The 25944-nt window shown below is 47.7% G+C and overlaps 1 protein-coding gene across 20 annotated transcripts in view; it reads left to right on the top strand.

Annotated features, from left to right (window-relative positions):
• LOC123773018 (cytospin-A) overlaps positions 1 to 25944 on the top strand; it is a 424140-nt gene that overhangs the window by 269272 nt on the left and 128924 nt on the right. Inside the window, exon 1 of one of the 20 annotated variants that reach the window (XM_069315362.1) lies at positions 8323 to 8349. The exons of the other annotated variants lie outside the window; for them this stretch is intronic. Coding sequence (XP_069171463.1) covers positions 8338 to 8349 — 12 coding nt within the window. The 5' untranslated portion in view covers positions 8323 to 8337. Of the gene's footprint in view, positions 1 to 8322; positions 8350 to 25944 lie in introns of those variants that run through there. 20 annotated transcript variants of the gene reach the window in all.

The following is a 25944-nucleotide window of genomic DNA, read 5'->3' as shown; positions in this document are numbered from 1 at the left end:
TCATTGTCAGAAAGGTAGGAGGAGCATATCTGAGTGAACACAACCTTGTCAAGTCGCAAAACAAACCATAGAATTCGGTCATAACTATCCTCAATAGTTTCCCCTCCACGGCTCCAAACATTTCTTACAATAGTCCACCTATAAAAACCATAGAAAACGTGATTGGAGCTCTATTCATACATTAATATTTCCCACCTAGAGGAAGTTCTAAGATTGTATCTAGTGTGGATATGTTCCCATAACAACACAACATCTCTCCCACACACACCTGTCCTCTCCCACACACACACACACACACCTGGCCTCTCCCACACACACACACACACACCTGGCCTCTCCCACACACACACCTGACCTCACCCATCCGCCCCGAGTCTCTCCCACGTTCAATAATCTTGCATTCCCAGTCTTTGTTATTCAAGAATTAAATATTACACCTTCCCCCTGTGTATAGGTATAGAGCAGCAGAAGTGTGTGTGTCATGTTGGCGGGGCCCAAGCGCTAGAGCTCAAAGGCTGTGGGGGGGGGGGGGCGAGGTGATATGTAGAGCAAAGGAAACAGGTAAGCTGATGTATGTACGTGTGTAGGGGGGGGGGGGGGAGGGGGTTCGGAAGGAAAAGGAATAGAGAACATATGTTCGGAAGGAAAGAGGGATAGAGAACACATGTTCGAATCAAACGAACACCACTTGGAACGTCTCGAAGAGGGGGTTGTAACCTCTACGGCCTGGATGGTCTTCAGGAGTTCGGAATAGCATGTGACAGTAGGATGCGCGCGAACTCCGCCACTAGGCGGCAGGGCAGGCAAGGGCGGTTGTTAAGTCAATGCCCCAGCGGCCTGTCGGGACCTGCTTAACGGGTCTTGCACAAGGGGTGAGGACCTGAGGGCCCCTGAGGGCCCCTGAAGGTCTCCCTGCAGCCCGGGACCGGTGGTAACGGCTGGACCGGCTTGTAGGAAATGACAGCTACGAAACAAGTGCTGCGGGGTGTCGCCTGTTGGTCTGATGGCGTTATTGCAACAGGAACTGTTGTGCTCAGGTATTGTTGGGGTGAAGGGTGAGGTGTTGAAGGTGTCAAAGAGGTGTGTGTGTGTGCAACCCGTTCTCGCAAATTCGTAAAGTCAATATTGACTTATTAAATAAGTGCATAGGTGACATACTAAACATAATAGATACCCTTAAAAAGCTTCATAGAAAACACCGACCTTACCTAACCTTGTTAGTATCTTAAGATAAGTATCTTATTGCTTCGTAATTACAATTGTTACTTAACCTATTATAGGTATAGGTTAAGTAATAATTGTAATTACGAAGCAATAAGATGCTTATCTTAACATACTAACAAGGTTAGGTAAGGTCGGTGTTTTCTATGAAGCTTTTTAAGGGTATCTATTTTGTTTAGTATATCACCTATGCACGTAGTTAATAAGTCAATATTGACTTTACGAATTTGCGAGAACGGGTTGGTGTGTGTGTGTGGCAGAGAGAGAATGAATGCGTGAGAGAAAGGTAGGTGTGTGTGCGTGCGTTTCCTCTCTGAATGACAACGCCGAATTGCAATAAGAACATAAGAACAAAGGCAACTGCAGAAGGCCTATTGGCCCATACGAGGCAGCTCCTATTTATAACCACCCAATCCCACTCATATACTTGTCCAACCCGCGCTTGAAACAATCGAGGGACCCCACCTCCAGCAAGTTACGCGGTAATTGGTTCCACAAATCAACAACCCTGTTACTGAACCAGTATTTACCCAAGTCTTTCCTAAATCTAAACTTATCCAATTGAAGGCAGTTTGCAGGTCTTGGGGCGACGAGCCTAAAACTCAGGTGGGTGTACAAGTAGTACAAGTAGCATCATTACCTGGCGATGATGTGTGATTACCTTTTGCTGGGAGCAGTGTGTGTGTGTAATGTTAGCGATGTCAGTGTGCTCTGGTTACAAGCACCAACAGCCTGGTCGGTCAGAGTGCCATCGGGGGGTGGGGGAGGGAGGGGTAAACTAAGTGAACGGCCCAGTGAGGCAGTTGCACGAGGAGTGGAGGCTGTAAGATGTTGAAGTGCAGCTGAATCAGGTGATTAGGATCGTGGCGAAGGCCAGGAGGTGGTTGGGCTAGGCTTGCACGGTAAAAACATGGAACAATGCTGCGTTGCTCAGGGCAGTGTTAGTGACCCCTTCCCCCCCCCTACCCCTTCCCTCCTATCCCCCTCCTTCCTATCCCCCTCCTGCTTCCTATCCCCCTCCCTCCTAACCCCCTCCTGCTTCGCCGCCTGCTGCTGCCGCTTCTGCTGCGTCCGCCTCGCTCCTGCTCCTGTGCCTGCTGCTACTCTACACAGCCTAGATGCACCTTGTTGCCTTGTAACTGTTCCCACGTTCGAATTGTTTGTTGAAACTGGCCTTAAAGTTGTGGAGGTGGCTCCCAGAACTTCGTCTTTGAGGGCATTCCACTTGTTGACCACTCAGCTAGCTACGGCAGTAGTAGTAGTGATGTTACTGGCCTGCGTGATCTGGTCAACCGGGCTGTTAGATGAGGCAGCTCGCAGATTGACTTATGCATCACAGCAGAGTTGATCAAGTATCCACAGGTGTACACACCTGTGGCGACAGGTGTGTACACAGGTATTTATAAGTACCTGGAGATTACGTAATGCCAGTTTTAAGTGGGTAGGATTTACGGGCTATTCATGCCCGTGCCACCTCTTGGGGTGGCTAAATCTTCATCAATCAATGGGTACAGATAGGTCAGGCTGGGTGTATGAGCAACACGAAACTAACTAACGCCTTATTTAAACGAAATCTATGGCCGTATTTTGGGCCTATAGGTCACCCCCACCCACGGAAATTCATTAGGCCTATACGCCCGTATAGTTCGTGAAGAGAAGCAGAGAAATATATCGTATGTTGGTATATCATGTGTGGAGTTATCAGCCCCTTGTGTGATATATTTTTAGTTAAATATCGTAAAAACAACATTGAAGATTTGTGTTATCTTGGGTTATCTTGATCAATAAGAGAGATGTGCTCCTCCTCTTATGATAACACGAAAGAGGTGTGAAGAGAAGAGAGAGAGAAGAGAGATCTTGGCTCTCATCTCGGAGCGGTAATTAAGAGACCCGTGTCGAGACCCGGTGGCCCACGATCACCTGTCTGTATTTACGATACGAATACACACACACACACACACACACACACACACACACACACACACACACACACACACACACACACACACACACACACACACCCGTAGCAGCTGTCAGATCACCTGGTGCCTGCTTACTGCCAGGCGAACATACGCATGAGGTGATAGAAACTGCCAACATGTTATTCTACCCTGACCGGGAATCGAACCCTGGGGCTTTAGGAACACGATCACCCACACATACATCAGGCGGCTCACCGTTACAGCATAATGTGTTAAAAATATTGTAATCACATGATGTTAAATTGTCAGGGAGGCTGACAAGGAGGTTAAGGTAAGTGCTTAAGGGAGGAAGAACAAGGAAGGAGGAAGAACAAGGGAGGAGGAAGAACAAGGGAGAGGGAGGCCAGAACAAGGGAGAGAGGGAGGCCAGAACAAGGGAGAGAGGGAGGGCCAGAACAAGGGAGAGAAGGAGACGAGAATAAGGCATAACATGTCTCGTTGAACAAGTCTATTAGACGTGGATTAGATGTTGATAAGACGTTGATTAGAGGTTGATAAGACGTCACATCAACGTCGAGGCGGTGTGAGGGAGGTATTTATATAATGCAAGACATATATATGTGAAGGAGATCATTCCCGTATTGACGAAAGAGAAATGGGGAAAATTTGCTTTTGCTGTTTCTCGCCACACTGTTGTGTGTTTGTACTCACCTAGTTGTACTCACCTAGTTGTGTTTGCGGGAATTGAGCTCTGGCTCTTTGGTCCCGCCTCTCAACCGTCAATCAACAGGTGTACAGATTCATGAGCCTATCGGGCTCTGTCATATCTACACTTGAAACTGTGTATGGAGTCAGCCTCCACCACATCACTTCCTAATGCATTCCATTTGTCAACCACTCTGACACTAAAAAAGTTCTTTCTAATATCTCTGTGGCTCATGTGGGCACTCAGTTTCCACCTGTGTCCCCTTGTGCGTGTTCCCCTTGTGTTAAATAGACTGTCTTTATCTACCCTATCAATCCCCTTCAGAATCTTGAATGTGGTGATCATGTCCCCCCTAACTCTTCTGTCTTCCAGCGAAGTGAGGTTTAATTCCCGTAGTCTCTCCTCGTAGCTCATACCTCTCAGCTCGGGTACTAGTCTGGTGGCAAACCTTTGAACCTTTTCCAGTTTAGTCTTATCCTTGACTAGATATGGACTCCATGCTGGGGCTGCATACTCCAGGATTGGCCTGACATATGTGGTATACAAAGTTCTGAATGATTCTTTACACAAGTTTCTGAATGCCGTTCGTATGTTGGCCAGCCTGGCATATGCCGCTGTTGTTATCCGCTTGATATGTGCTGCAGGAGACAGGTCTGGCGTGATATCAACCCCCAAGTCTTTTTCCTTCTCTGACTCCTGAAGAATTTCCTCTCCCAGATGATACCTTGTATCTGGCCTCCTGCTCCCTACACCTTCATTACATTACATTTGGTTGGGTTAAACTCTAACAACCATTTGTTCGACCATTCCTTCAGCTTGTCTAGGTCTTCTTGAAGCCTCAAACAGTCCTCTTCTGTTTTAATCCTTCTCATAATTTTAGCATCGTCCGCAAACATTGAGAGAAATGAATCGATACCCTCCGGGAGATCATTTACATATATCAGAAACAAGATAGGACCGAGTACAGAGCCCTGTGGGACTCCACTGGTGACTTCACGCCAATCGGAGGTCTCACCCCTCACCGTAACTCTCTGCTTCCTATTGCTTAGATACTCCCTTATCCACTGGAGCACCTTACCAGCTACACCTGCCTGTCTCTCCAGCTTATGTACCAGCCTCTTATGCGGTACTGTGTCAAAGGCTTTCCGACAATCCAAGAAAATGCAGTCCGCCCAGCCCTCTCTTTCTTGCTTAATCTGTGTCACCTGATCGTAGAATTCTATCAAGCCTGTAAGGCAAGATTTACCCTCCCTGAATCCATGTTGGCGATTTGTCACGAAGTCCCTTCTCTCCAGATGTGTTACCAGGTTTTTTCTCACGATCTTCTCCATCACCTTGCATGGTATACAAGTCAAGGACACTGGCCTGTAGTTCAGTGCCTCTTGTCTGTCGCCCTTTTTGTATATTGGGACCACATTCGCCGTCTTCCATATTTCTGGTAGGTCTCCCGTCTCTAAGTTATACACTATGGAGAGTGGCAGGCAAAGTGCCTCTGCACACTCTTTCAGTACCCATGGTGAGATCCCATCTGGACCAACAGCCTTTCTATCCCATCTTTCTATCTATGTGTGTGTGTGTGTGTGTGTGTGTGTGTGTGTGTGTGTGTGTGTGTGTGTGTGTGTGTCTGTGTGTGTGTGTGTGTGTGTGTTTACTAGTTGTTTACTAGTTGTGTTTTGCGGGGGTTGAGCTTTGCTCTTTCGGCCCGCCTCTCAACTGTCAATCAACTGTTTACTAACTAATTTTTTTTCCCCACACCACACACACACACACCCCAGGAAGCAGCCCGTGACAGCTGACTAACTCCCAGGTACCTATTTACTGCTAGGTAACAGGGGCACTAAGGGTGAAAGAAACTTTGCCCATTTGTTTCTGCCTCGTGCGGGAATCGAACCCGCGCCACAGAATTACGAGTTCTGCGCACTATCCACCAGGCTACGAGGCCCCCTGTGTGTGTGTGTGTGTGTGTGTGTATGTGTGTGTGTGTGTGTGTGTGTGTGTGTGTACTCACCTATATGTACTCACCTATATGTGCTTGCAGGATCGAGCATTGACTCTTGGATCCCGCCTTTCTAGCTATCGGTTGTTTACAGCAATGACTCCTGTCCCATTTCCCTATCATACCTAGTTTTAAAAGTATGAATAGTATTTGCTTCCACAACCTGTTCCCCAAGTGCATTCCATTTTTCTACTACTCTCACGCTAAAAGAAAACTTCCTAACATCTCTGTGACTCATCTGAGTTTCCAGTTTCCACCCATGTCCCCTCGTTCTGTTATTATTACGTGTGAACATTTGATCTATTTCCACTTTGTCAATTCCCCTGAGTATTTTATATGTCCCTATCATATCTCCTCTCTCCCTTCTTTTCTCTAGTGTCGTAAGGTTCAGTTCCTTCAGCCGCTCTTCATATCCCATCCCTCGTAGCTCTGGGACAAGCCTCGTCGCAAACCTCTGAACCTTCTCCAGTTTCTTTATGTGTTTCTTCAGGTGGGGGCTCCATGATGGCGCGGCATACTCTAAGACGGGTCTCACGTAGGCAGTGTAAAGCGCCCTAAAAGCTTCCTCATTTAGGTTTCTGAATGAAGTTCTAATTTTCGCCAGTGTAGAGTACGCTGCTGTCGTTATCCTATTTATATGTGCCTCAGGAGTTAGATTGGGTGTCACATCCACTCCCAGGTCTCTTTCTCGAATCGTTACAGGTAGGCTGTTCCCCTTCATTGTGTACTGTCCCTTTGGTCTCCTGTCACCTGATCCCATTTCCATAACTTTACATTTACTGGTGTTAAACTCCAGTAGCCATTTCTCTGACCATCTCTGCAGCCTGTGTAAGTCCTCTTGGAGGATCCTACAATCCTCGTCTGTCACAACTCTTCTCCTTAATTTTGCGTCATCTGCAAACATTGACATGTATGATTCCACTCCTGTAAACATATCATTTACGTAAATTAGAAAGAGGATTGGTCCCAGCACCGATCCTTGAGGTACTCCACTTGTTACTGTTCGCCAGTCCGACTTTTCGCCCCTTACCATTACCCTCTGGCTCCTTCCTGTTAGGTAGTTCTTCACCCATACTAGGGCCTTTCCGCTTACTCCTGCCTGCCTCTCAAGTTTGTATAGCAGTCTCATGTGCGGTACCGTATCAAAGGCCTTTTGGCAGTCAAGAAATATGCAGTCTGCCCAGCCTTCTCTGTCCTGCCTTATCCTTGTTACTTTATCATAGAATTCTAAAAGGTTTGTTAGGCATGATTTCCCTGTCCAGAACCCATGTTGGTGCTTGTTTACAAACCCAATGCTCTCCAGGTGCTCAACAAGTCTTAGCCTAATTATTCTTTCAAGTATTTTGCAGGGGATGCTTGTCAGTGATACGGGTCTGTAGTTAAGTGCCTCCTCCCTATCCCCCTTTTTGAAAATCGGTACGACATTTGCCTCCTTCCAGCAACTGGGCAATTCTCCCGACATAAGTGACTCATTGAAGATCATTGCCAGAGGCACGCTGAGAGCCTGCGCTGCCTCTTTAAGTATCCACGGTGATACTTTGTCTGGTCCAACAGCTTTATTTGCATCCAGTGTTGTCAACTGTTTCATTACATCCTCTGCTGTCACCTCTATATCTGATAGTCGTGTGTGTGTGTGTGTGTGTGTGTGTGTGTGTGTGTGTGTGTGTGTGTGTGTGTGTGTGTGTATGTGTGTGTGTGTGTGTGTGTGTGTGTACTCACCTAATTGTGTCTGCAGGATCGAGCATTGACTCTTGGATCCCACCTTTCGAGCATCGGTTGTTTACAGCAATGACTATGGTCCAATTTCCCTATCATTGTGCGTGTGTGTGTGCGTGCGTGCGTGCGTGCGTGCGTGCGTACCCTGAGGAACACAGGTCTTAAACCTTAGCGCCGCCGGCGTTGTTCTCGATAAAGCAGTTCAATTGTCTGCCCGGCCACCTTTTTTCCCTCGAGCTGGATTGCGTACCTTTTTGTTCCCCTGGGCGAGCTGGGGCTGGGGAGGAGTGGGGGGAGTTGGTGGGGGGATTTGGTGGGGGAGGTGGTGCTGGGGGGGATTTTGTGGGGGGGGGGGGGAAGGTGCGTGAACAGCCACGTTGTCAACAGACACTGCGGACGGAAACCACTACCGCAGCAGTTTACAAGTGCGATTGTCACGTTGGCAATTCCCGCCTTCCTCCTCCCCCGCTCTCATGCCAGTTTGCGCGCGCATGACGTCACGCGCCACCGAGGTACGATAATTACCCGCTATTCCACTCCGCGCTCACGGGGAATTCTTCCTCTGCCAATTCTTCAACGCCAAATGTTGGCGCCGGGCGCTCGTTGGCGACGCGGGCCGACCGTGGAGGGACGCCTGGACGTCCTGCAGGTTCACTAACCTCCAACGACGTATATGCGACGTGCGTTGACGCGCTGCGTGACGCGACAACTTGGTGCGTCAGTAATATTGTCGTGGTGGCCGTCGCTACCACGCACAACCTGGCGAAACGAAGCAAATGGCACCCTGGGTGAGTTGACCAGCCCACACACTAGAAGGTGAAGGGACGACGACGTTTCGGTCCGTCCTGGACCATTCTCAAGTCGATTGTAAGAATCGTCCAGGACGGACCGAAACGTCGTCGTCCCTTCACTTCCTAGTATGTGGTCTGGTCAAACTATGAAGTCGATGTTTTAGATTCGCATTTGTTTATTTATAGGTTAATGTACTTTGCTGTTATTCAAAGCAGAGATATTTTATTTGTCGTATTAACAAGGTGGTTAGGTTGTTCGTACTGGCTAATTGATGCTGAGACTTAAGTGCCTCACTTGAAGGTATTTAATATGAATTAATGTTGTTCCCAGTTATTAAAGATAGGTTATCTTGAGATGATTTCGGGGCTTTAGTGTCCCCGCGGCCCGGTCCTCGACCAGGCCTCCACCCCCAGGAAGCAGCCCGTGACAGCTGACTAACACCCAGGTACCTATTTTACTGCTAGGTGACAGGGGCATAGGGTAAAAGAAATCTGCCCATTGTTTCTCGCCGGCGCCTGGGATCGAACCCAGGACCACAGGATCACAAGCCCGCGTTGCTGTCCGCTCGGCCGACCAGCTCCCTGAATATTAATATGTTGGGATTAACAGGATTAATATGTTGTACTCGCCTAATTGTGCTAGCGGGGGTTGAGCTTTGGCTCTTTGGTCCCGCCTCTCAACTGTCAATCAACTGGTGTCGTGCCTCTTGTTATGTAGTGCTCTTGGTGTGGTATATAACAGTCACAACCTCTTGTGTAATAGAGGTTTGTGACTGTTATAATAGAGGTTCATGTTGAAGGTGTGTGTGTGTGTGTGTGTGTGTGTGTGTGTGTGTGTGTGTGTGTGTGTGTGTGGGTGTGTGTGTGTGTGTGTGTGTGTGTGTGTGTGTGTGTGTGTGTGTGTGTGTTGATCAACCAGGTAAATCAACCAGGTATCAACCAGGTGTGGAGACGAAGCCCATTCATACACCCGTGGCAACAATCTAATTATTAATTACAGTGATAATTACGTTATCACACAGAGGTGATAACGAAACAACTCGCTATCATCACTGAACAGCTTCCTCAAGATAGCGTGGAGATGAACAGATGAAAGTCTCCAGCATCAGTATTGACATTTTGCAAGATAACAGTATATATATACACTTTATATTAAAACTATATGAGTATATATGTTTTAATATAATCAGATATATTATAGATATAAAATCTAGTATAAGGCAATGCAGATAAGGGAGAAAAATGAGCCGAGGGTCGTAGTGAAATATATTGTGATCTTGTGTCAAAGCAAAGTTGGGTGTCATCTGGGGTGTGGAGAGTAACTGGAGGGGTGAACGGGTGGATGTTGTTGTGTTAGTCAGCTACTGGGAACACAACGTTGCAAGTAGCACAGGCTATGGTGATCCCGTAGTGGGCCACGGGAGCAGGGCTGTGACTGACCAGCTGGACTAGATCTCCACTTATATACGAGTATACACGCTGTATAATACACACACACACACACACACACACAGTATACAGATGGAATGCATTAGGCAGTGATGTGGTGGAGGCTGACTCCATAAACAGTTTCAAATGTATATAAGATAGAGCCCAATAGGCTCCACAATCTGTACACCAGAGGCGGGACCAAAGAGCCAAAGCTCAACCCACACACACACACACACCCACACACACACACACACACACACACACACACACACACACACACACACACACACAGGTACAAGGGAACTGACGCAGCAGCCACCAGCCTAGACGATATAAAGGTTTGCATAGTGTGACCACTCCGGCAGCGGTGTGAGTTAACTGCTTGTACCAGCAACAGTAAGGGAGGCCCGTTCATCGCCTCCCCCCTACCCCCCCCCCCACCAAACAGTAATTAGCAAGATCCCGTTACTGCCTTCTCCCCCCCCCCCCCCCCTCCCCTTTCCCATCTCACCCCCACAGACTTGTGTTCCGACGGGATTTACACGCTCTTTAAAAGCTCATTCACACACTCTGAACACCCCACCACGCCCACACCCCACACCCCCACCCACCCACCCACTCACCACAGTACATGCCACCCAGTTTGTCTTACTTGTTAGCACAAGAAGTTAGGCCAATTGTTGGGTGTGAAGGGTATAGAGGGGCCCAGTTAACAAATCCACAAGGGCCGTGACGTGGATTCGAACCTACGTCTGAGAGCATCCCAGACGCTGCTTTAATCGACTGAGCTACGACGTGGTCAAAAGAGTTGAAACCAGAAGTTCTACTGAACTGTAATGCGGCTCAGTTGTTTATATGGACTCCACACTCAAAATATTAAGAGAGGAGGAATGCTCTGTGAGTAATCAATATGGCTTAAGGCGTTAAGCTTTGTCTCAAGACGAAGCTGGAGCTGGTGATTAATTTGCTTCTTGGGTGGACAGGAAGGGATTACAATTGGCAAGGGGGATTAATCTCCCATGGTGCAGGAAGTGTCGTTGTTGTCTCTTGATAAATTCTTAAATTGCAATATTAGTAATTCATTTTTAACAATGTTGTCCGCTGCGAGCAGCCGCGTCCAACAGCCTGGTTGATCAATCCAGCAACCAGGAGGCCTGGTCGACGACCGGGCCGCGGGGACGCTGAGCCCCGGAAGCACCTCAAGGTAACCTCAAGGTAACCTTCAACAAAGTCTGGAGGGCTTCAGTGTAGGGAGCCGGTCGGCCGAGCGGACAGCACGTTGGACTCGTGATCCTGTGGTCCTGGGTTCGATCCCAGGCGCCGGCGAGAAACAATGGGCAGAGTTTCTTTCACCCTATGCCCCTGTTACCTAGCAGTAAAATAGGTACCTGGGTGTTAGTCAGCTGTCACGGGCTGCTTCCTGGGGGTGGAGGCCTGGTCGAGGACCGGGCCGCGGGGACACTAAAAAAAAGCCCCGAAATTATCTCAAGATAACCAAGATAACCACTAGTACGCGTAGCGTTTCGGGCAAGTCCTTAATCCTATGGTCCCTGGAATACGATCCCCCGCCGCGAAGAATCGTTGTTACAACCAAGTACACATTTTACTGTTGCGTTAAACAGAGGCTACAGTTAAGGAATTGCGCCCAGTAAATCCTCCCCGGCCAGGATACGAACCCATGACATAGCGCTCGCTAACGCCAGGCGAGTGTCTTACCACTACACCACGGAGACTGTCAAACTACATTACGTAGCTTTGTGGCATGAGGCGCCCGAGGGTGATCCTCAGGTTATCTTGAGGTTATCTTGAGATGATTTCGGGGCTTTTAGTGTCCCCGCGGCCCGGTCCTCGACCAGACCTCCACCCCCAGGAAGCAGCCCGTGAGGAAGTCAGGACTTCCTTCTGCATGTTATCAAGCAACCCGTTCTCGCAAATTCGTAAAGTCAATATTGACTTATTAACTACGTGCATAGGTGATATACTAAACATAAAAGATACCCTTAAAAAGATTCATAGAAAACACCGACCTTACCTAACCTTGTTAGTATCTTAAGATAAGCATCTTATTGCTTCGTAATTACAATTATTACTTAACCTATACCTATAATAGGTTAAGTAACAATTGTAATTACGAAGCTATAAGATGTTTATCTTAAGATACTAACAAGGTTAGGTAAGGTCGGTGTTTTCTATGAAGCTTTTTAAGGGTATCTATTATGTTTAGTATGTCACCTATGCACTTATTTAATAAGTCAATATTGACTTTACGAATTTGCGAGAACGGGTTGCCAACAAGTCCTCTTAAGTTTCCTTTCAGACAATGAAGTGTGCAACACCCTAAAGAAGATGTAGAAGCACTAAGTGTGCCACTCTCTATGGTGTATAACAGGTCACTGGAAGCAGGAAACCTGAAATCCTGACTGAAATAATCACCGGATACAATTACAATAGAAGATCAGTCATAGTCGAAGCACTACACACCAAACTCATCCTAGTGTCAACAGCCGACCGGCAGTTAGAGTGTACCATCTTGTACACCAAGACACAACCTCCAGCATGATGCGGCCCAACCACTTGGGCTGGACGGTAGAGCGACAGTCTCGCTTCATGCAGGTCGGCGTTCAATCCCCGACCGTCCAAGTGGTTGGGGCACCATTCCTTTCCCCCGTCCCATCCCAAATCCTTATCCTGACCCCTTCCCAGTGCTATATAGTCGTAATGGCTTGGAGCTTTCCCTTGATAATTCCTGCCTTCCTTCCAGCATGATGCCCCAGCCACCATACCACCAGAGGAAGCGAGGATTCCGCAGTGGCCCCATTGGCCCCTTGAGACACCATACTTCATCTCTTCTCCCAGTCACACTGGGTCATGTTAGGTCACATTAGTGCACTGGCAAGGACGTTTTTGTATCTCCTCTGTCAGAGAGACCGGGCCCCTCGGCCGAGGCAGGACCCGGGAAGGTGCGGGCCGAGGCTGGTCCCAGGAAGGTGTGGGCCGAGGCAGGTCCCAGGAAGGTGTGGGCCGAGGCAGGAGACTAAGCGTCCTGTACTAAGCAATGGGAGGCATCCTGTTGATATCTTCCATGCAATCTTCCCTGTACACACCGTACAACCACACACAGTGTAGGATAACACGTATATCTAGACGTACACAGTAGGATAACACGTATATCTAGACGTACACAGTGTAGGATAACACGTATATCTAGACGTACACAGTAGGATAACACGTATATCTAGACGTACACAGTAGGATAACACGTATATCTACTCGACACAGTGACACATATGGAAGACACGGACAACAAATACATAACCAAAATGAATCTCGCTGTATTAAAATCATACAATAAACTTATACAGTCCATAAATCCCGACTTATCTCTCCCTCCCCTCCCCCCCTCCCAGCTTTTCGTGGCACGGATTTATTTGTTTTGAATATATGTAAACATTTGTGTTTCATAAGCTGGGGAAACTTGATCACGTTGAGGGGGGGGGGGGGGAGGTGGGAAAAGGGGAGTGAGGAGGGGTGGGGGGAGGGAGAGGAATGCTATCCTTCTTGAGATAACGAGGGCGAACAACACAACAACTTGAGAATGTTGTGTTGCAAATCTTTGTGTTGTGAGGGCCGCAGATGTTCTCAAACATCTGCGTCTTCACGTGTGCGGGTTGAGATGGCTTGTGGGGGGGGGCGTGCCAGGCCGCGGTCTGCAATAGGCTGAGTGATCAGGCAGTGACCACATGGAGTACAGTCACATCATCAGAAGGGACCCCGCGTATAATATAACCATTTAACTATGACCCCTTTGATCTAGGGTCATTAACCCTGGATCATTTAGCATTTCACGTTTAACCTTTCTCTTTGCTACTGCTTTACGATCTCTCTTCCTGGATCATGCCTAAAGATTCCTAAAGGGGAGATTGATTGATTGATGAAGATTAAGCCACTCAAAAGGTGGCACGGGCATGAATAGCCCGTAAGTGGTGGCCCTTCTGAGCCATTACCAGTATCAAGAGCTGATACTGGAGATCTGTGGAGGTGCAACTGCACCCTGCGTGACAGGAGATGTCTCCCGTCCAAAAGGGGAGAGGAGGAGACAGTGATAAACAAGGGGGTGAAGGGGTGAGAGGAAGAAAAGAGGGGACTAGGTAGAGGGGGTGAAGGGGGTGTCAGGAAGGGGGTGGTAAAGTGGCTTAGAAAGGAACTCTTCACAGCTTTGGTTGGAGGAATTTGGGGCGGCTTTGTATGTTTAAGAGACACTCAAGTTGGGAGTACTTAACCAACTTAAGCAGTTAACGAACTGTTAGGAGAATTTCAAGTTTAGTCTCTTTAGCCAGTTTTGGAGGATAAGTGAGAAATGTTAATATTTTCAGAAATAACATTTTTGAACAGATTTGATCATCACCAAAGCAAAGTCTGATAGAAACGCATGACAATCTCATATATATATATATATATATATATATATATATATATATATATATATATATATATATATATATATATATATATATATATATAAAATATATATTTTATATATATAGACCAGGCTCTCTGGTCTGCTTCACTGACCTGACGTCCATGGAAAGATAATTCAATTTTATTAACCATTTTAATTATATAAATGTGGCCACCGTGATCAGTCTTAAATATGTACCCGATACAGTTACTCATCAATGAATCAATTAATCCTTGGAACAACTGGGTTCCAAGGATTAATTGATTCATCTGTACTGGAAATCGGTACATTTCGTCAATACACCCAAAACTTAGTAAATATTCCACGGTACTACAACAGGTAAAGTCTGCGCAGCATCACTCACAGCCCCGCTCCTGTGCCAGGTAAGTCCAATACGGGCTCACCATAGCCCGTGCTACTTGTCCCGCTCCTGTGCCGGGTAAGTCCAATACGGGCTCACCATAGCCCGTGCTACTTGTCCCGCTCCTGTGCCGGGTAAGTCCAATACGGGCTCACCATAGCCCGTGCTACTTGCCCCGCTCCTGTGCCAGGTAAGTCCAATATGGGCTCACCATAGCCCGTGCTACTTGCCCCGCTCCTGTGCCAGGTAAGTCCAATACGGGCTCACCATAGCCCGTGCTACTTGCCCCGCTCCTGTGCCAGGTAAGTCCAATACGGGCTCACCATAGCCCGTGCTACTTGCCCCGCTCCTGTGCCAGGTAAGTCCAATACGGGCTCACCATAGCCCGTGCTACTTGCCCCGCTCCTGTGCCAGGTAAGTCCAATACGGGCTCACCATAGCCCGTGCTACTTGCCCCGCTCCTGTGCCAGGTAAGTCCAATACGGGCTCACCATAGCCCGTGCTACTTGCCCCGCTCCTGTGCCAGGTAAGTCCAATACGGGCTCACCATAGCCCGTGCTACTTGCCCCGCTCCTGTGCCAGGTAAGTCCACTACGGGCTCACCATAGCCCGTGCTACTTGCCCCGCTCCTGTGCCAGGTAAGTCCACTACGGGCTCACCATAGCCCGTGCTACTTGCCCCGCTCCTGTGCCAGGTAAGTCCAATACGGGCTCACCATAGCCCGTGCTACTTGCCCCGCTCCTGTGCCGGGTAAGTCCAATACGGGCTCACCATAGCCCGTGCTACTTGCCCCGCTCCTGTGCCGGGTAAGTCCAATACGGGCTCACCATAGCCCGTGCTACTTGCCCCGCTCCTGTGCCGGGTAAGTCCAATACGGGCTCACCATAGCCCGTGCTGCTTGGAACTTTTCTTAAAAGCTGAATCTAAACCAATAACAACAGCAGCATCACTGAGAGTACTCAGAGTATGGGTAATGATGTGTAGCAGTGCTATACCGACGGCTCTGTAGAAGGTGAAAGGTATACAGGATGTGCATGTAATATATTCAGTCTTCTCTCGTACACACAGCAGTGAAAAGTATCACTGACTGGGCCAGTACGACTTAAAATGAACTAACACGCATATACCTTGCCATTAAACTTGATTAAATATCCTAAATCCCAAATTTAATATCCTTCGCCCTATCGTAAATCCCTATCGTCTTATCCTTCCAAGTGCTGTATAGTCGTATTGGCTTAGCGCTTTCTCCTGATAAGTTACCTTACCTGCCGGTAAGACATCTTGGTAGTCGAGCTGTTTGCTGTGTTATCTCTCTTATCCTATGTCTCATCCTCTCTCCCTTCTCTCTCTTTCTTCTTCCTTATTTGGAATTTCATCTTGTTCCTTTCCTCAATAATTCTTGGAATTTTCAATTCAATTCAATTTCTTTATTATGCACCCCATACCCATTCAGTGGGCGGTGGTGTAAAGGATTACAGAGGAACATAATTGGTTCAGGAACTGAACCCTCTAGTTCATTTAGCTAAGCAAATAACAATCATTTGACGCTAGTTACACAATTATTAATGTTGGCTGATTGACTGACACTTGATGTTGAAGTGTTGTTGTTATAGATTCAGCTACTCGGAACAAGTTCCAAGTAGCACGGACTATGGTGAGCCCGCAACTTACCTGGCACAGGAGCTGGGCAAGTAGGTATCACTTGATGTTGAAGCTTGTGATGTGGGTGTAGAGTAACCTTGGTGGGCCTCTGGTGGGCCTCTGGTGGGCCTCTGGTGGGTCTCTGGTGGGCCTCTGGGGGGCCTCTGGTGGGCCTCTGTTGGGCCTCTGGTGGGCCTCTGTTGGGCCTCTGGTGGGCCTCTGTTGGGCCTCTGGTGGGCCTCTGTTGGGCCTCTGGTGGGCCTCTGTTGGGCCTCTGGTGGGCCTCTGTTGGGCCTCTGGTGGGCCTCTGGTGGGCCTCTGTTGGGCCTCTGGTGGGCCTCTGGTGGGCCTCTGTTGGGCCTCTGGTGGGCCTCTGTTGGGCCTCTGGTGGGCCTCTGTTGGGCCTCTGTTGGGCCTCTGTTGGGCCTCTGTTGCAATATATATAAGCGCTTCTGTGTCCCATTAATACTGGTAAATAAATGTTTAGCTTTTCTCCTTATTTCTCGACTCTTTTATTTTGTCTATACTTTTCTGTATCTCTCTCTGTGTACGTGTCAGTTAATGCCTAAGTGATTTGTCCTGCGCTGCGTACACTGCGATCACTACACCCTGAAGGTTGGTGTATGTACAGTGATGAAGGTGGTGGTGGTACTGGTGGTGGTGGTGATGGTGGTGGTGGTACTGGTGATGGTGGTACTGGTGGTGGTGGTGATGGTGGTGGTGGTACTGGTGGTGGTGGTGATGGTGGTGGTACTGGTGATGGTGGTGATGGTGGTGGTGGTGATGGTGGTGGTGGTGGTGATGGTGGTGGTACTGGTGATGGTGGTGATGGTGGTGGTACTGGTGATGGTGGTACTGGTGGTGGTGGTGGTGATGGTGGTACTGGTGGTGGTGGTGATGGTGGTGGTACTGGTGATGGTGGTACTGGTGGTGGTGGTGGTGGTACTGCTGGTGATGGAGACGGTGGAGGGTGTGCCGGTGGTGGAGAACACGGCTGTGGGCGGCAGTTGCCTTCGGACGATCCATATTGGCAGGATGGTGTGGGCGGCCCGGCGTGGTGGCACAGTGCCAACACCATATTTTTTGGGCCGCGGGGAAGGGGAGAAGGTGGCACTGTAAGGGAAGAGACCCGGGGAAAGCGTCGGAGAGTACCATTTAACACTGGGATGGGTATTCCGTGCTCACAACATACCTGAAGAGGGGAAGACACGCTGCTAGTGTGGTGCCATTGTCTAGGTGCCATTGTCTAGGTGCCATTGTCTAGGTGCCATTATCTAGGTGTCATTGTCTAGGTGGCATAATGTTATGGTGCCATTATCTAGGTGTCATTGTCTAGGTGGCATAATGTTATGGTGCCATTGTCTAGGTGCCATTGTCTAGGTGCCATTGTCTAGGTGCCATTGTCTAGGTGCCATTGTCTAGGTGCCATTATCTAGGTGTCATTGTCTAGGTGGCATAATGTTATGGTGCCATTATCTAGGTGTCATTGTCTAGGTGGCATAATGTTATGGTGCCATTGTCTAGGTGCCATTGTCTAGGTGCCATTGTCTAGGTGTCATTGTCTAGGTGGCATAATGTTATGGTGCCATTGTCTAGGTGCCATTGTCTAGGTGCCATTATCTAGGTGCCATTGTCTAGGTGCCATTGTCTAGGTGTCATTGTCTAGGTGTCATTATCTAGGTGCCATTGTCTAGGTGCCATTGTCTAGGTGCCATTGTCTAGGTGGCATAATGTTATGGCACTGGAACAGAAAACTGGTCGCTCTTGGGTCCTGCGTTTCTACAATCAGCTTATCACCCAAGCAAGGAATATCACCTAGATGAAAACTCTGCCTATACCGACGGGCGTTGCGGGCCCCTGGGGGTGCATATAGTGCTAACTATCGTCCAGGACTCACGATACTGTCGTTGACCCAAGATACTAACTCTCATAAAGATAAGAGATCAATGGAGCACCAACTCTGGCCTGAAGCAACAGATGGACCCAGTGGGGCAATATCCACTATCAGTACATTCGTGATGACAAATACTCTCACAGAGAAGAGTGTCGAAATCTACTAATTCATGTCGATTTCGTTATGCGAATTTCCCAACCCGTTCTCGCGCTTTCGTATAGTCAATATTGACTTATTAAATACGTGCATATGTGACATACTAAACATACCAGTTTACCTTGAAAAGCTTCATAGAAAACACCGACCTTACCTAACCTTCTTAGTATGTTAAGATAAGCATCTTATTGCTTCGTAATTACAATTATTACTTAACCCATTACAATTATTACTTGACCTATTATAGGTATAGGTTAAGTAATAATTGTAATTACGAAGCAATAAGATGCTTATCTTAACATACTAAGAAGGTTAGGTAAGGTCGGTGTTTTCTATGAAGCTTTTCAAGGTAAACTAGTATGTTTAGTATGTCACATATGCACGTATTTAATAAGTCAATATTGACTGTAAGAAAGTGCGAGAACGGGTTGCAACTTCCTTGGGCACGCCCCCGCCAGCAGGTCTTTGAAATTATGCCTCATTAGGGAAAATATAATGAGACTATTTTATATATACTCAGACTAGCCTTCTATGCATCATTGCACTTAGGGGCTCACCATAGCCCGTGCTACATGGACACTTCGTCCTGAGTAGCTAAATCTGAAACAACCACAATCATTGCACAGATGACCACTGAAGCAAGCTTGGTATCTGACAGCTTCACATACCACACAGACGGATCAGTAGAGCTTGGTATCTGACAGCTTCACATACCACACAGACGGATCAGTAGAGCTTGGTATCTGACAGCTTCACATACCACACAGACGGATCAGTAGAGCTTGGTATCTGACAGCTTCACATACCACACAGACGGATCAGTAGATCAGCAGAGACAAGAGTGCTGCAGTTAAAGGCGTAATATTGTATAGTTACTGGGAGACTCAAATGGCTGTTCGACTTTACAGATAGCCATTCAAAAGGCTTTGGAACATGTTCTTGCTGAACCCCGACTGTGGAGAAATGTCCGACAAACCACTGGATGTTGTTATTTAAGATTCGCTATTCAGAACAATAAGTTCCAGTAGCACGGGCTATGGTGAGCCCCAAACCACAGGAGCAACACATAACACAATGCACAAACATAATAACATTTCTACTGAGATTTGGCACCGTAAAGGAAGCTATGGAACACATTGGATATAATCTTACTGAAGGCCACACACGAGTCTTACTGATCCGCCGACAAAGACGCCAGAAAGGAGTGACACTTATTGGGGTAGCCAGAGGCTTGGAGCCCGCCAAGGAACTGAAGAAAACAGAGTACTGATGTTGGTAGTGGGTATGATACTAGAGGTTCTTGCCTGCAGGTCTTAGATTCTAACCCTTTGGGTGTTTTTGCGCAAACTGCTGTACAAATGTGGCTTGGGCACCAACCCGTTCTCGCAAATTCGTAAAGTCAATATTGACTTATTAACTACGTGCATAGGTGATATACTAAACATAATAGATACCCTTAAAAAGATTCATAGAAAACACCGACCTTACCTAACCTTGTTAGTATTTTAAGATAAGCATCTTATTGCTTCGTAATTACAATTATTACTTAACCTATAATAGGTATAGGTTAGGTAATAATTGTAATTACGAAGCAATAAGATGCTTATCTTAAGATACTAACAAGGTTAGGTAAGGTCGGTGTTTTCTATAAATCTTTTTAAGGGTATCTATTATGTTAAGTATGTCACCTATGCACATATTTAATAAGTCAATATTGACTTATTAAATTTGCGAGAACGGGTTGTGGGCACACGCACCCACACACACACACCCACACACCCACACACACACCCACCCACACACACACACACACACACCCACACACCCACACACCCACACACCCACACACACACACACACACACACACACACACACACACACACACACACACAGATAACATACGAACGGCATTCAGAAATTTGTGTAAAGAATCATTCAGAACTTTGTATACCACATATGTCAGGCCAATCCTGGAGTATGCAGCCCCAGCATGGAGTCCATATCTAGTCAAGGATAAGACTAAACTGGAAAAGGTTCAAAGGTTTGCCACCAGACTAGTACCCGAGCTGAGAGGTATGAGGTACGAGGAGAGACTACGGAAATTAAACCTCACTTCGCTGGAAGACAGAAGAGTTAGGGGGGACATGATCACCACATCCAAGATTCTGAAGGGAATTGATAGGGTAGATAAAGACAGTCTATTTAACCCAAGGGGAACACGTACAAGGGGACACAGGTGGAAACTGAGCGCCCAAATGAGCCACAGAGATATTAGAAAGAACTTTTTTAGTGTCAGAGTGGTTGACAAATGGAATGCGTTAGGCAGTAATGTGGTGGAGGCTGACTCCATACACAGTTTCAAGTGTAGATATGATAGAGTCCAATAGGCTCAGGAACCTGTACACCTGTTGATTGACAGTTGAGAGGCGGGACCAAAGAGCCAGAGCTCAACCCCCGCAAGCACAACTAGGTGAGTACACACACACACACACACACACACACACACACACACACACACACACACACACACACACACACCTACCTGAGATGTTGACATCATCACTCTGGGAGCTGCTAACAAGGCCGCATTCCTGCTTGTGCTTGTAGGCGTTCCTCAGCGACAGTAATGCTTCATTTGCCTCGCCCACACCCCACGCCCACACCCCACGCCCACGCCCACACCCACGCCCACACCCCACGCCCACGCCCACACCCACGCCCACACCCTTAACCTCAAACACTTGCTATACCATGAAGAACCCTACAAAACACGTGAAGTCACATCTACCCAGTCCAGCATACCATGGGAGATACAGAGGACTCTCCTAAGGGGGTGGAAGATTGATTGATTGATTGATGAAGATTAAGCCACCCAAAAGGTGGCACGGGCATGAATAGCCCGTAAGTGGTGGCCCTTTGGAGCCATTAGAAGGCATGGAACCACCGTGACCTGACCTGAGACGCAATGCAAGACGAGCGCAGTTCCTTGTTTATGAGTGGGATTGAGTGGTTATAAATAGGAGCTGCCTTGTTTGCGCCAATAGGCCTTCTGCAGTTTCTTATGTTCTTATGTAGCGTCAAAAGATTATTATTTGCTTAGCTAAGTGAACTATAGGGGTCACTTCCTGAACTGAACCCTATAGTTCAGGTAAGGTACTAGTGGGGAGATGGGTTCAACTCCTTTTGACCATGTCGTAGCTCAGTCGATTAAGGCAGCGTCTGGGATGCTCTCGGACGCAGGTTCGAATCCTCGTCACGGCCCTTGTGGATTTGTTCATGATCTTGTTCGTCTTGAAGCGGACTAAGAGGATAAAGTGTTTGTGAAAGGGAATTGGGAGCTTCAGTCTTGCACAGACAGGTGCCTCTTTCCCTTCCCGGGGATCCATACTGGCCTCTGTACTGTTTCCCGTCTGTGTCACGGTGCTGTGTCCCCCTCCCACTTCCCCAGGGTGCTCTACTTGCCCCGTTACTGTTCCTCATCTCTGGCACAGAAACACAGATTCTTGTGCTACGTCATTTGTCGCGGAGCTTTGAATGTTCACACGTCGTCCAACAGCCTGGTTGACCGGACCACCAAACCAGGAGGCCTGGTCAGAGGCCAGGTTGGGAGGACAGTAATTTTCCGAACTATCTCAAGGTAACGTGATGTAATTATGAGGAGAAAACGCTGGGTAATAAGCATATTACCGAACATTCTGAGAAGGTTAGGTTAGGTTAGGTAACTCACAAGGTAACTCCCATCAAGGTGACTGCTGTCAACCCAATCTTCCAGACTGGTGTCAACCCAATCTTCCAGACTGGTGTCAACCCAATCTTCCAGACTGGTGTCAACCCAATCTTCCAGACTGGTGTCAACCCAATCTTCCAGACTGGTGTCAACCCAATCTTCCAGACTGGTGTCAACCCAATCTTCCAGACTGGTGTCAACCCAATCTTCCAGACTGGTGTCAACCCAATCTTCCAGACTGGTGTCAACCCAATCTTCCAGACTGGTGTCAACCCAATCTTCCAGACTGGTGTCAACCCAATCTTCCAGACTGGTGTCAACCCAATCTTCCAGACTGGTGTCAACCCAATCTTCCAGACTGGTGTCAACCCAATCTTCCAGACTGGTGTCAACCCAATCTTCCAGACTGGTGTCAACCCAATCTTCCAGACTGGTGTCAACCCAATCTTCCAGACTGGTGTCAACCCAATCTTCCAGACTGGTGTCAACCCAATCTTCCAGACTGGTGTCAACCCAATCTTCCAGACTGGTGTCAACCCAATCTTCCAGACTGGTGTCAACCCAATCTTCCAGACTGGTGTCAACCCAATCTTCCAGACTGGTGTCAACCCAATCTTCCAGACTGGTGTCAACCCAATCTTCCAGACTGGTGTCAACCCAATCTTCCAGACTGGTGTCAACCCAATCTTCCAGACTGGTGTCAACCCAATCTTCCAGACTGGTGTCAACCCAATCTTCCAGACTGGTGTCAACCCAATCTTCCAGACTGGTGTCAACCCAATCTTCCAGACTGGTGTCAACCCAATCTTCCAGACTGGTGTCAACCCAATCTTCCAGACTGGTGTGAACCCAATCTTCCAGACTGGTGTCAACCCAATCTTCCAGACTGGTGTGAACCCAATCTTCCAGACTGGTGTCAACCCAATCTTCCAGACTGGTGTCAACCCAATCTTCCAGACTGGTGTCAACCCAATCTTCCAGACTGGTGTCAACCCAATCTTCCAGACTGGTGTCAACCCAATCTTCCAGACTGGTGTCAACCCAATCTTCCAGACTGGTGTCAACCCAATCTTCCAGACTGGTGTCAACCCAATCTTCCAGACTGATGTCAACCCAATCTTCCAGACTGGTGTCAACCCAATCTTCCAGACTGGTGTCAACCCAATCTTCCAGACTGGTGTCAACCCAATCTTCCAGACTGGTGTCAACCCAATCTTCCAGACTGGTGTCAACCCAATCTTCCAGACTGGTGTCAACCCAATCTTCCAGACTGGTGTGAACCCAATCTTCCAGACTGGTGTCAACCCAATCTTCCAGACTGGTGTCAACCCAATCTTCCAGTTGGTTCCCCAAAATCAATAAGATGCTGAACAATGATCAATTCCATGTTCTGTAAGATGAAAAATTAAATAAGAAATTCCGGTTAATTAACAGCTCAAAATACATCCATATTTATCATTCCTATTTATCAACGAGAAAATGTATTATAAGGCCCGAGAATAATCACATGAGAATACATCACGTTTATGTGATAACGACAAAGAAGGTGATAACGGTTGGATAACAAGAACGGTGGAAGCAAAAGATGAGACGGTTGGAGCAACTTGTTATCTTGGGTGGAGCATTGTGGAGCATTAACTCCACCATATAAGGCTCATGTCATTATTGACCTGGAGGACTAGGGGAGAGAGAGAGAGAGAGAGAGAGAGAGAGAGAGAGAGAGAGAGTTAGTTCCTTCGCTCGCTAACTAACTTACTTACCTACCTACCTGTCTGTCTGTCTGTCTGTGTGTGTGTGTGTGTGTGTGTGTGTCTGTCTGTCTGTCTGTCTGTCTGTCTGTACACATTGCAACTAGCTGGCGGGACTGTTCTTTTATGATATCAAGATTTCTAAATGATATATTGATATTTAATTGTATTAGTAGTTTAGGATTTTCATTAAAGTTATCATGAAATGGCCGAATTTTTGTATTTTTTATATAATTAATTTTTTTTCGAACCAAAGGTAGTAATGTGAATACTTTGTCTAGCTTTATCAAGAAAAGACTTGAGGGTATTTTAAATTGAAATTTAGGCTATATATGACACTAATTGCATCATATATTACCCATAACTACTTGTTCTTGACCAGACCACACACTAGAAGTTGAAGGGACGACGACGTTTCGGTCCGTCCTGGACCATTCTCAAGTCGACTTGAGAATGGTCCAGGACGGACCGAAACGTCGTCGTCCCTTCAACTTCTAGTGTGTGGTCTGGTCAACATACTTCAGCCACGTTATTGTGACTCATCGCCTGCATAACTACTTGTTCTTGGAACCATCAGAAACATAGGAAAATACAGTGTGTGTATTTACTATTTGTGTCTGCAGAATCGAGCTATTAGCTCTTGGACCCCAGCCTTTTTAACCAATCTATTTTTAATCCATTATGTCTACTGGGTTCTCTCTAACACACACACACACACACACGCGCACACATACATCCCCAGGGAAGCAGCCCGTGGCAGCTGTCTAACTCCCAAGTGCCTGTTTACTGCTAGGTGAACAAACGCATCAGGGTGACAGTAACTCTGCCCATTTGTTTCCGCATCTGCCAGGACTCGAACCCAGGTCCTTAAGACCCCACGAACGCTGTCCACTCAGCCGCGAAGATCGTTCTCAAGGCAGATGGAAGTCAGCCTTGATGTCATAGTGTATGACACATAGTGTATGACACATAGTGTATGACACATAGTGTATGACACATAGTGTATGACACATAGTGTATGACACATAGTGTATGACACATAGTGTATGACACATAGTGTATGACACATAGTGTATGACACATAGTGTAGGACACATAGTGTATGACACATAGTGTATGACACATAGTGTATGACACATAGTGTATGACACATAGTGTATGACACATAGTGTATGACACATAGTGTATGACACATAGTGTATGACACATAGTGTATGACACATAGTGTAGGACACTGGAGACTGTGATACACACCGCCGACCCGCTGGGGGGGGGGGGGAGCAGGCAGGACCTCTGCTACTGATGAAGACTTTTACGTTGAAGAATAGTCTTGGTAGACTAATAAGAGACTCTTGGTCAATTGGTCACTTGTGAGAGCGGACTTGTTGATGGCTGCTCCGGCTCATATATTCCCTCCACTCCCTTAACATTACTGTCTCTTATATTAGCTGCTTCCGATGACATTATAATAGAGTATTCCCTCGCATTTGTGGCTGGGAAGGCTGTGGTGTCTGGCATGTGGCTCAGCTGTCGTGTCCGCCTCCGTACTCACCCAACACTTCAGGTAACAGGAGGGAGAATTCCTTCATTCTCTTTCCCCCCTTCCTTCCCTCCCTTTCCCCCCTTCCTTCCCTCCCTTTTCCCCCTTCCTTCCCTCCCTTCCCCCCTTCCCTCCCTTTTCCCCCTTCCTTCCCTCCCTTCCCCCCTTCCTTCCCTCCCTTCCCCCCTTCCTTCCCTCCCTTCCCCCCTTCCTTCCCTCCCTTCCCCTCTTCCTTCCCTCCCTTTTCCCCCTTCCTTCCCTCCCTTCCCCCCTTCCTTCCCTCCCTTTCCCCCCCCCCTTCCTTCCCTCCCTTCCCCCCTTCCTTCCCTCCCTTTTCCCCCTTCCTTCCCTCCCTTCCCCCCTTCCTTCCCTCCCTTTCCCCCCCCTTCCTTCCCTTCCCTCCCATCCCTCTGTGTCTCGTCCATCTTCATCAGGTGAGGGGTAATGGGAGGTCAGGTGGGCGTAGTCCTAATAGATAGAGTGTAAAGGTACCGCGGGGTATTATATGATCTGATAAAGTGAAAGCTGTTTGTTACGCTCTATTACTGATCGTGGGGGGGGAGGGAGGGGGGGGGATGGTGGTAATTGGAGTTGTGTGGGGGTGGAGGCAGTTGGTATGAGTTAGTTACCTATTA

The sequence above is a fragment of the Procambarus clarkii genome, chromosome 81 (genome assembly GCF_040958095.1).
Source record: "Procambarus clarkii isolate CNS0578487 chromosome 81, FALCON_Pclarkii_2.0, whole genome shotgun sequence".
NCBI classification, from domain to species: Eukaryota; Metazoa; Arthropoda; class Malacostraca; order Decapoda; family Cambaridae; genus Procambarus; species Procambarus clarkii.
The sequence above is the reverse complement of the archived record's forward strand: the minus strand, read 5'-3'. Positions and strand labels throughout refer to the sequence as shown.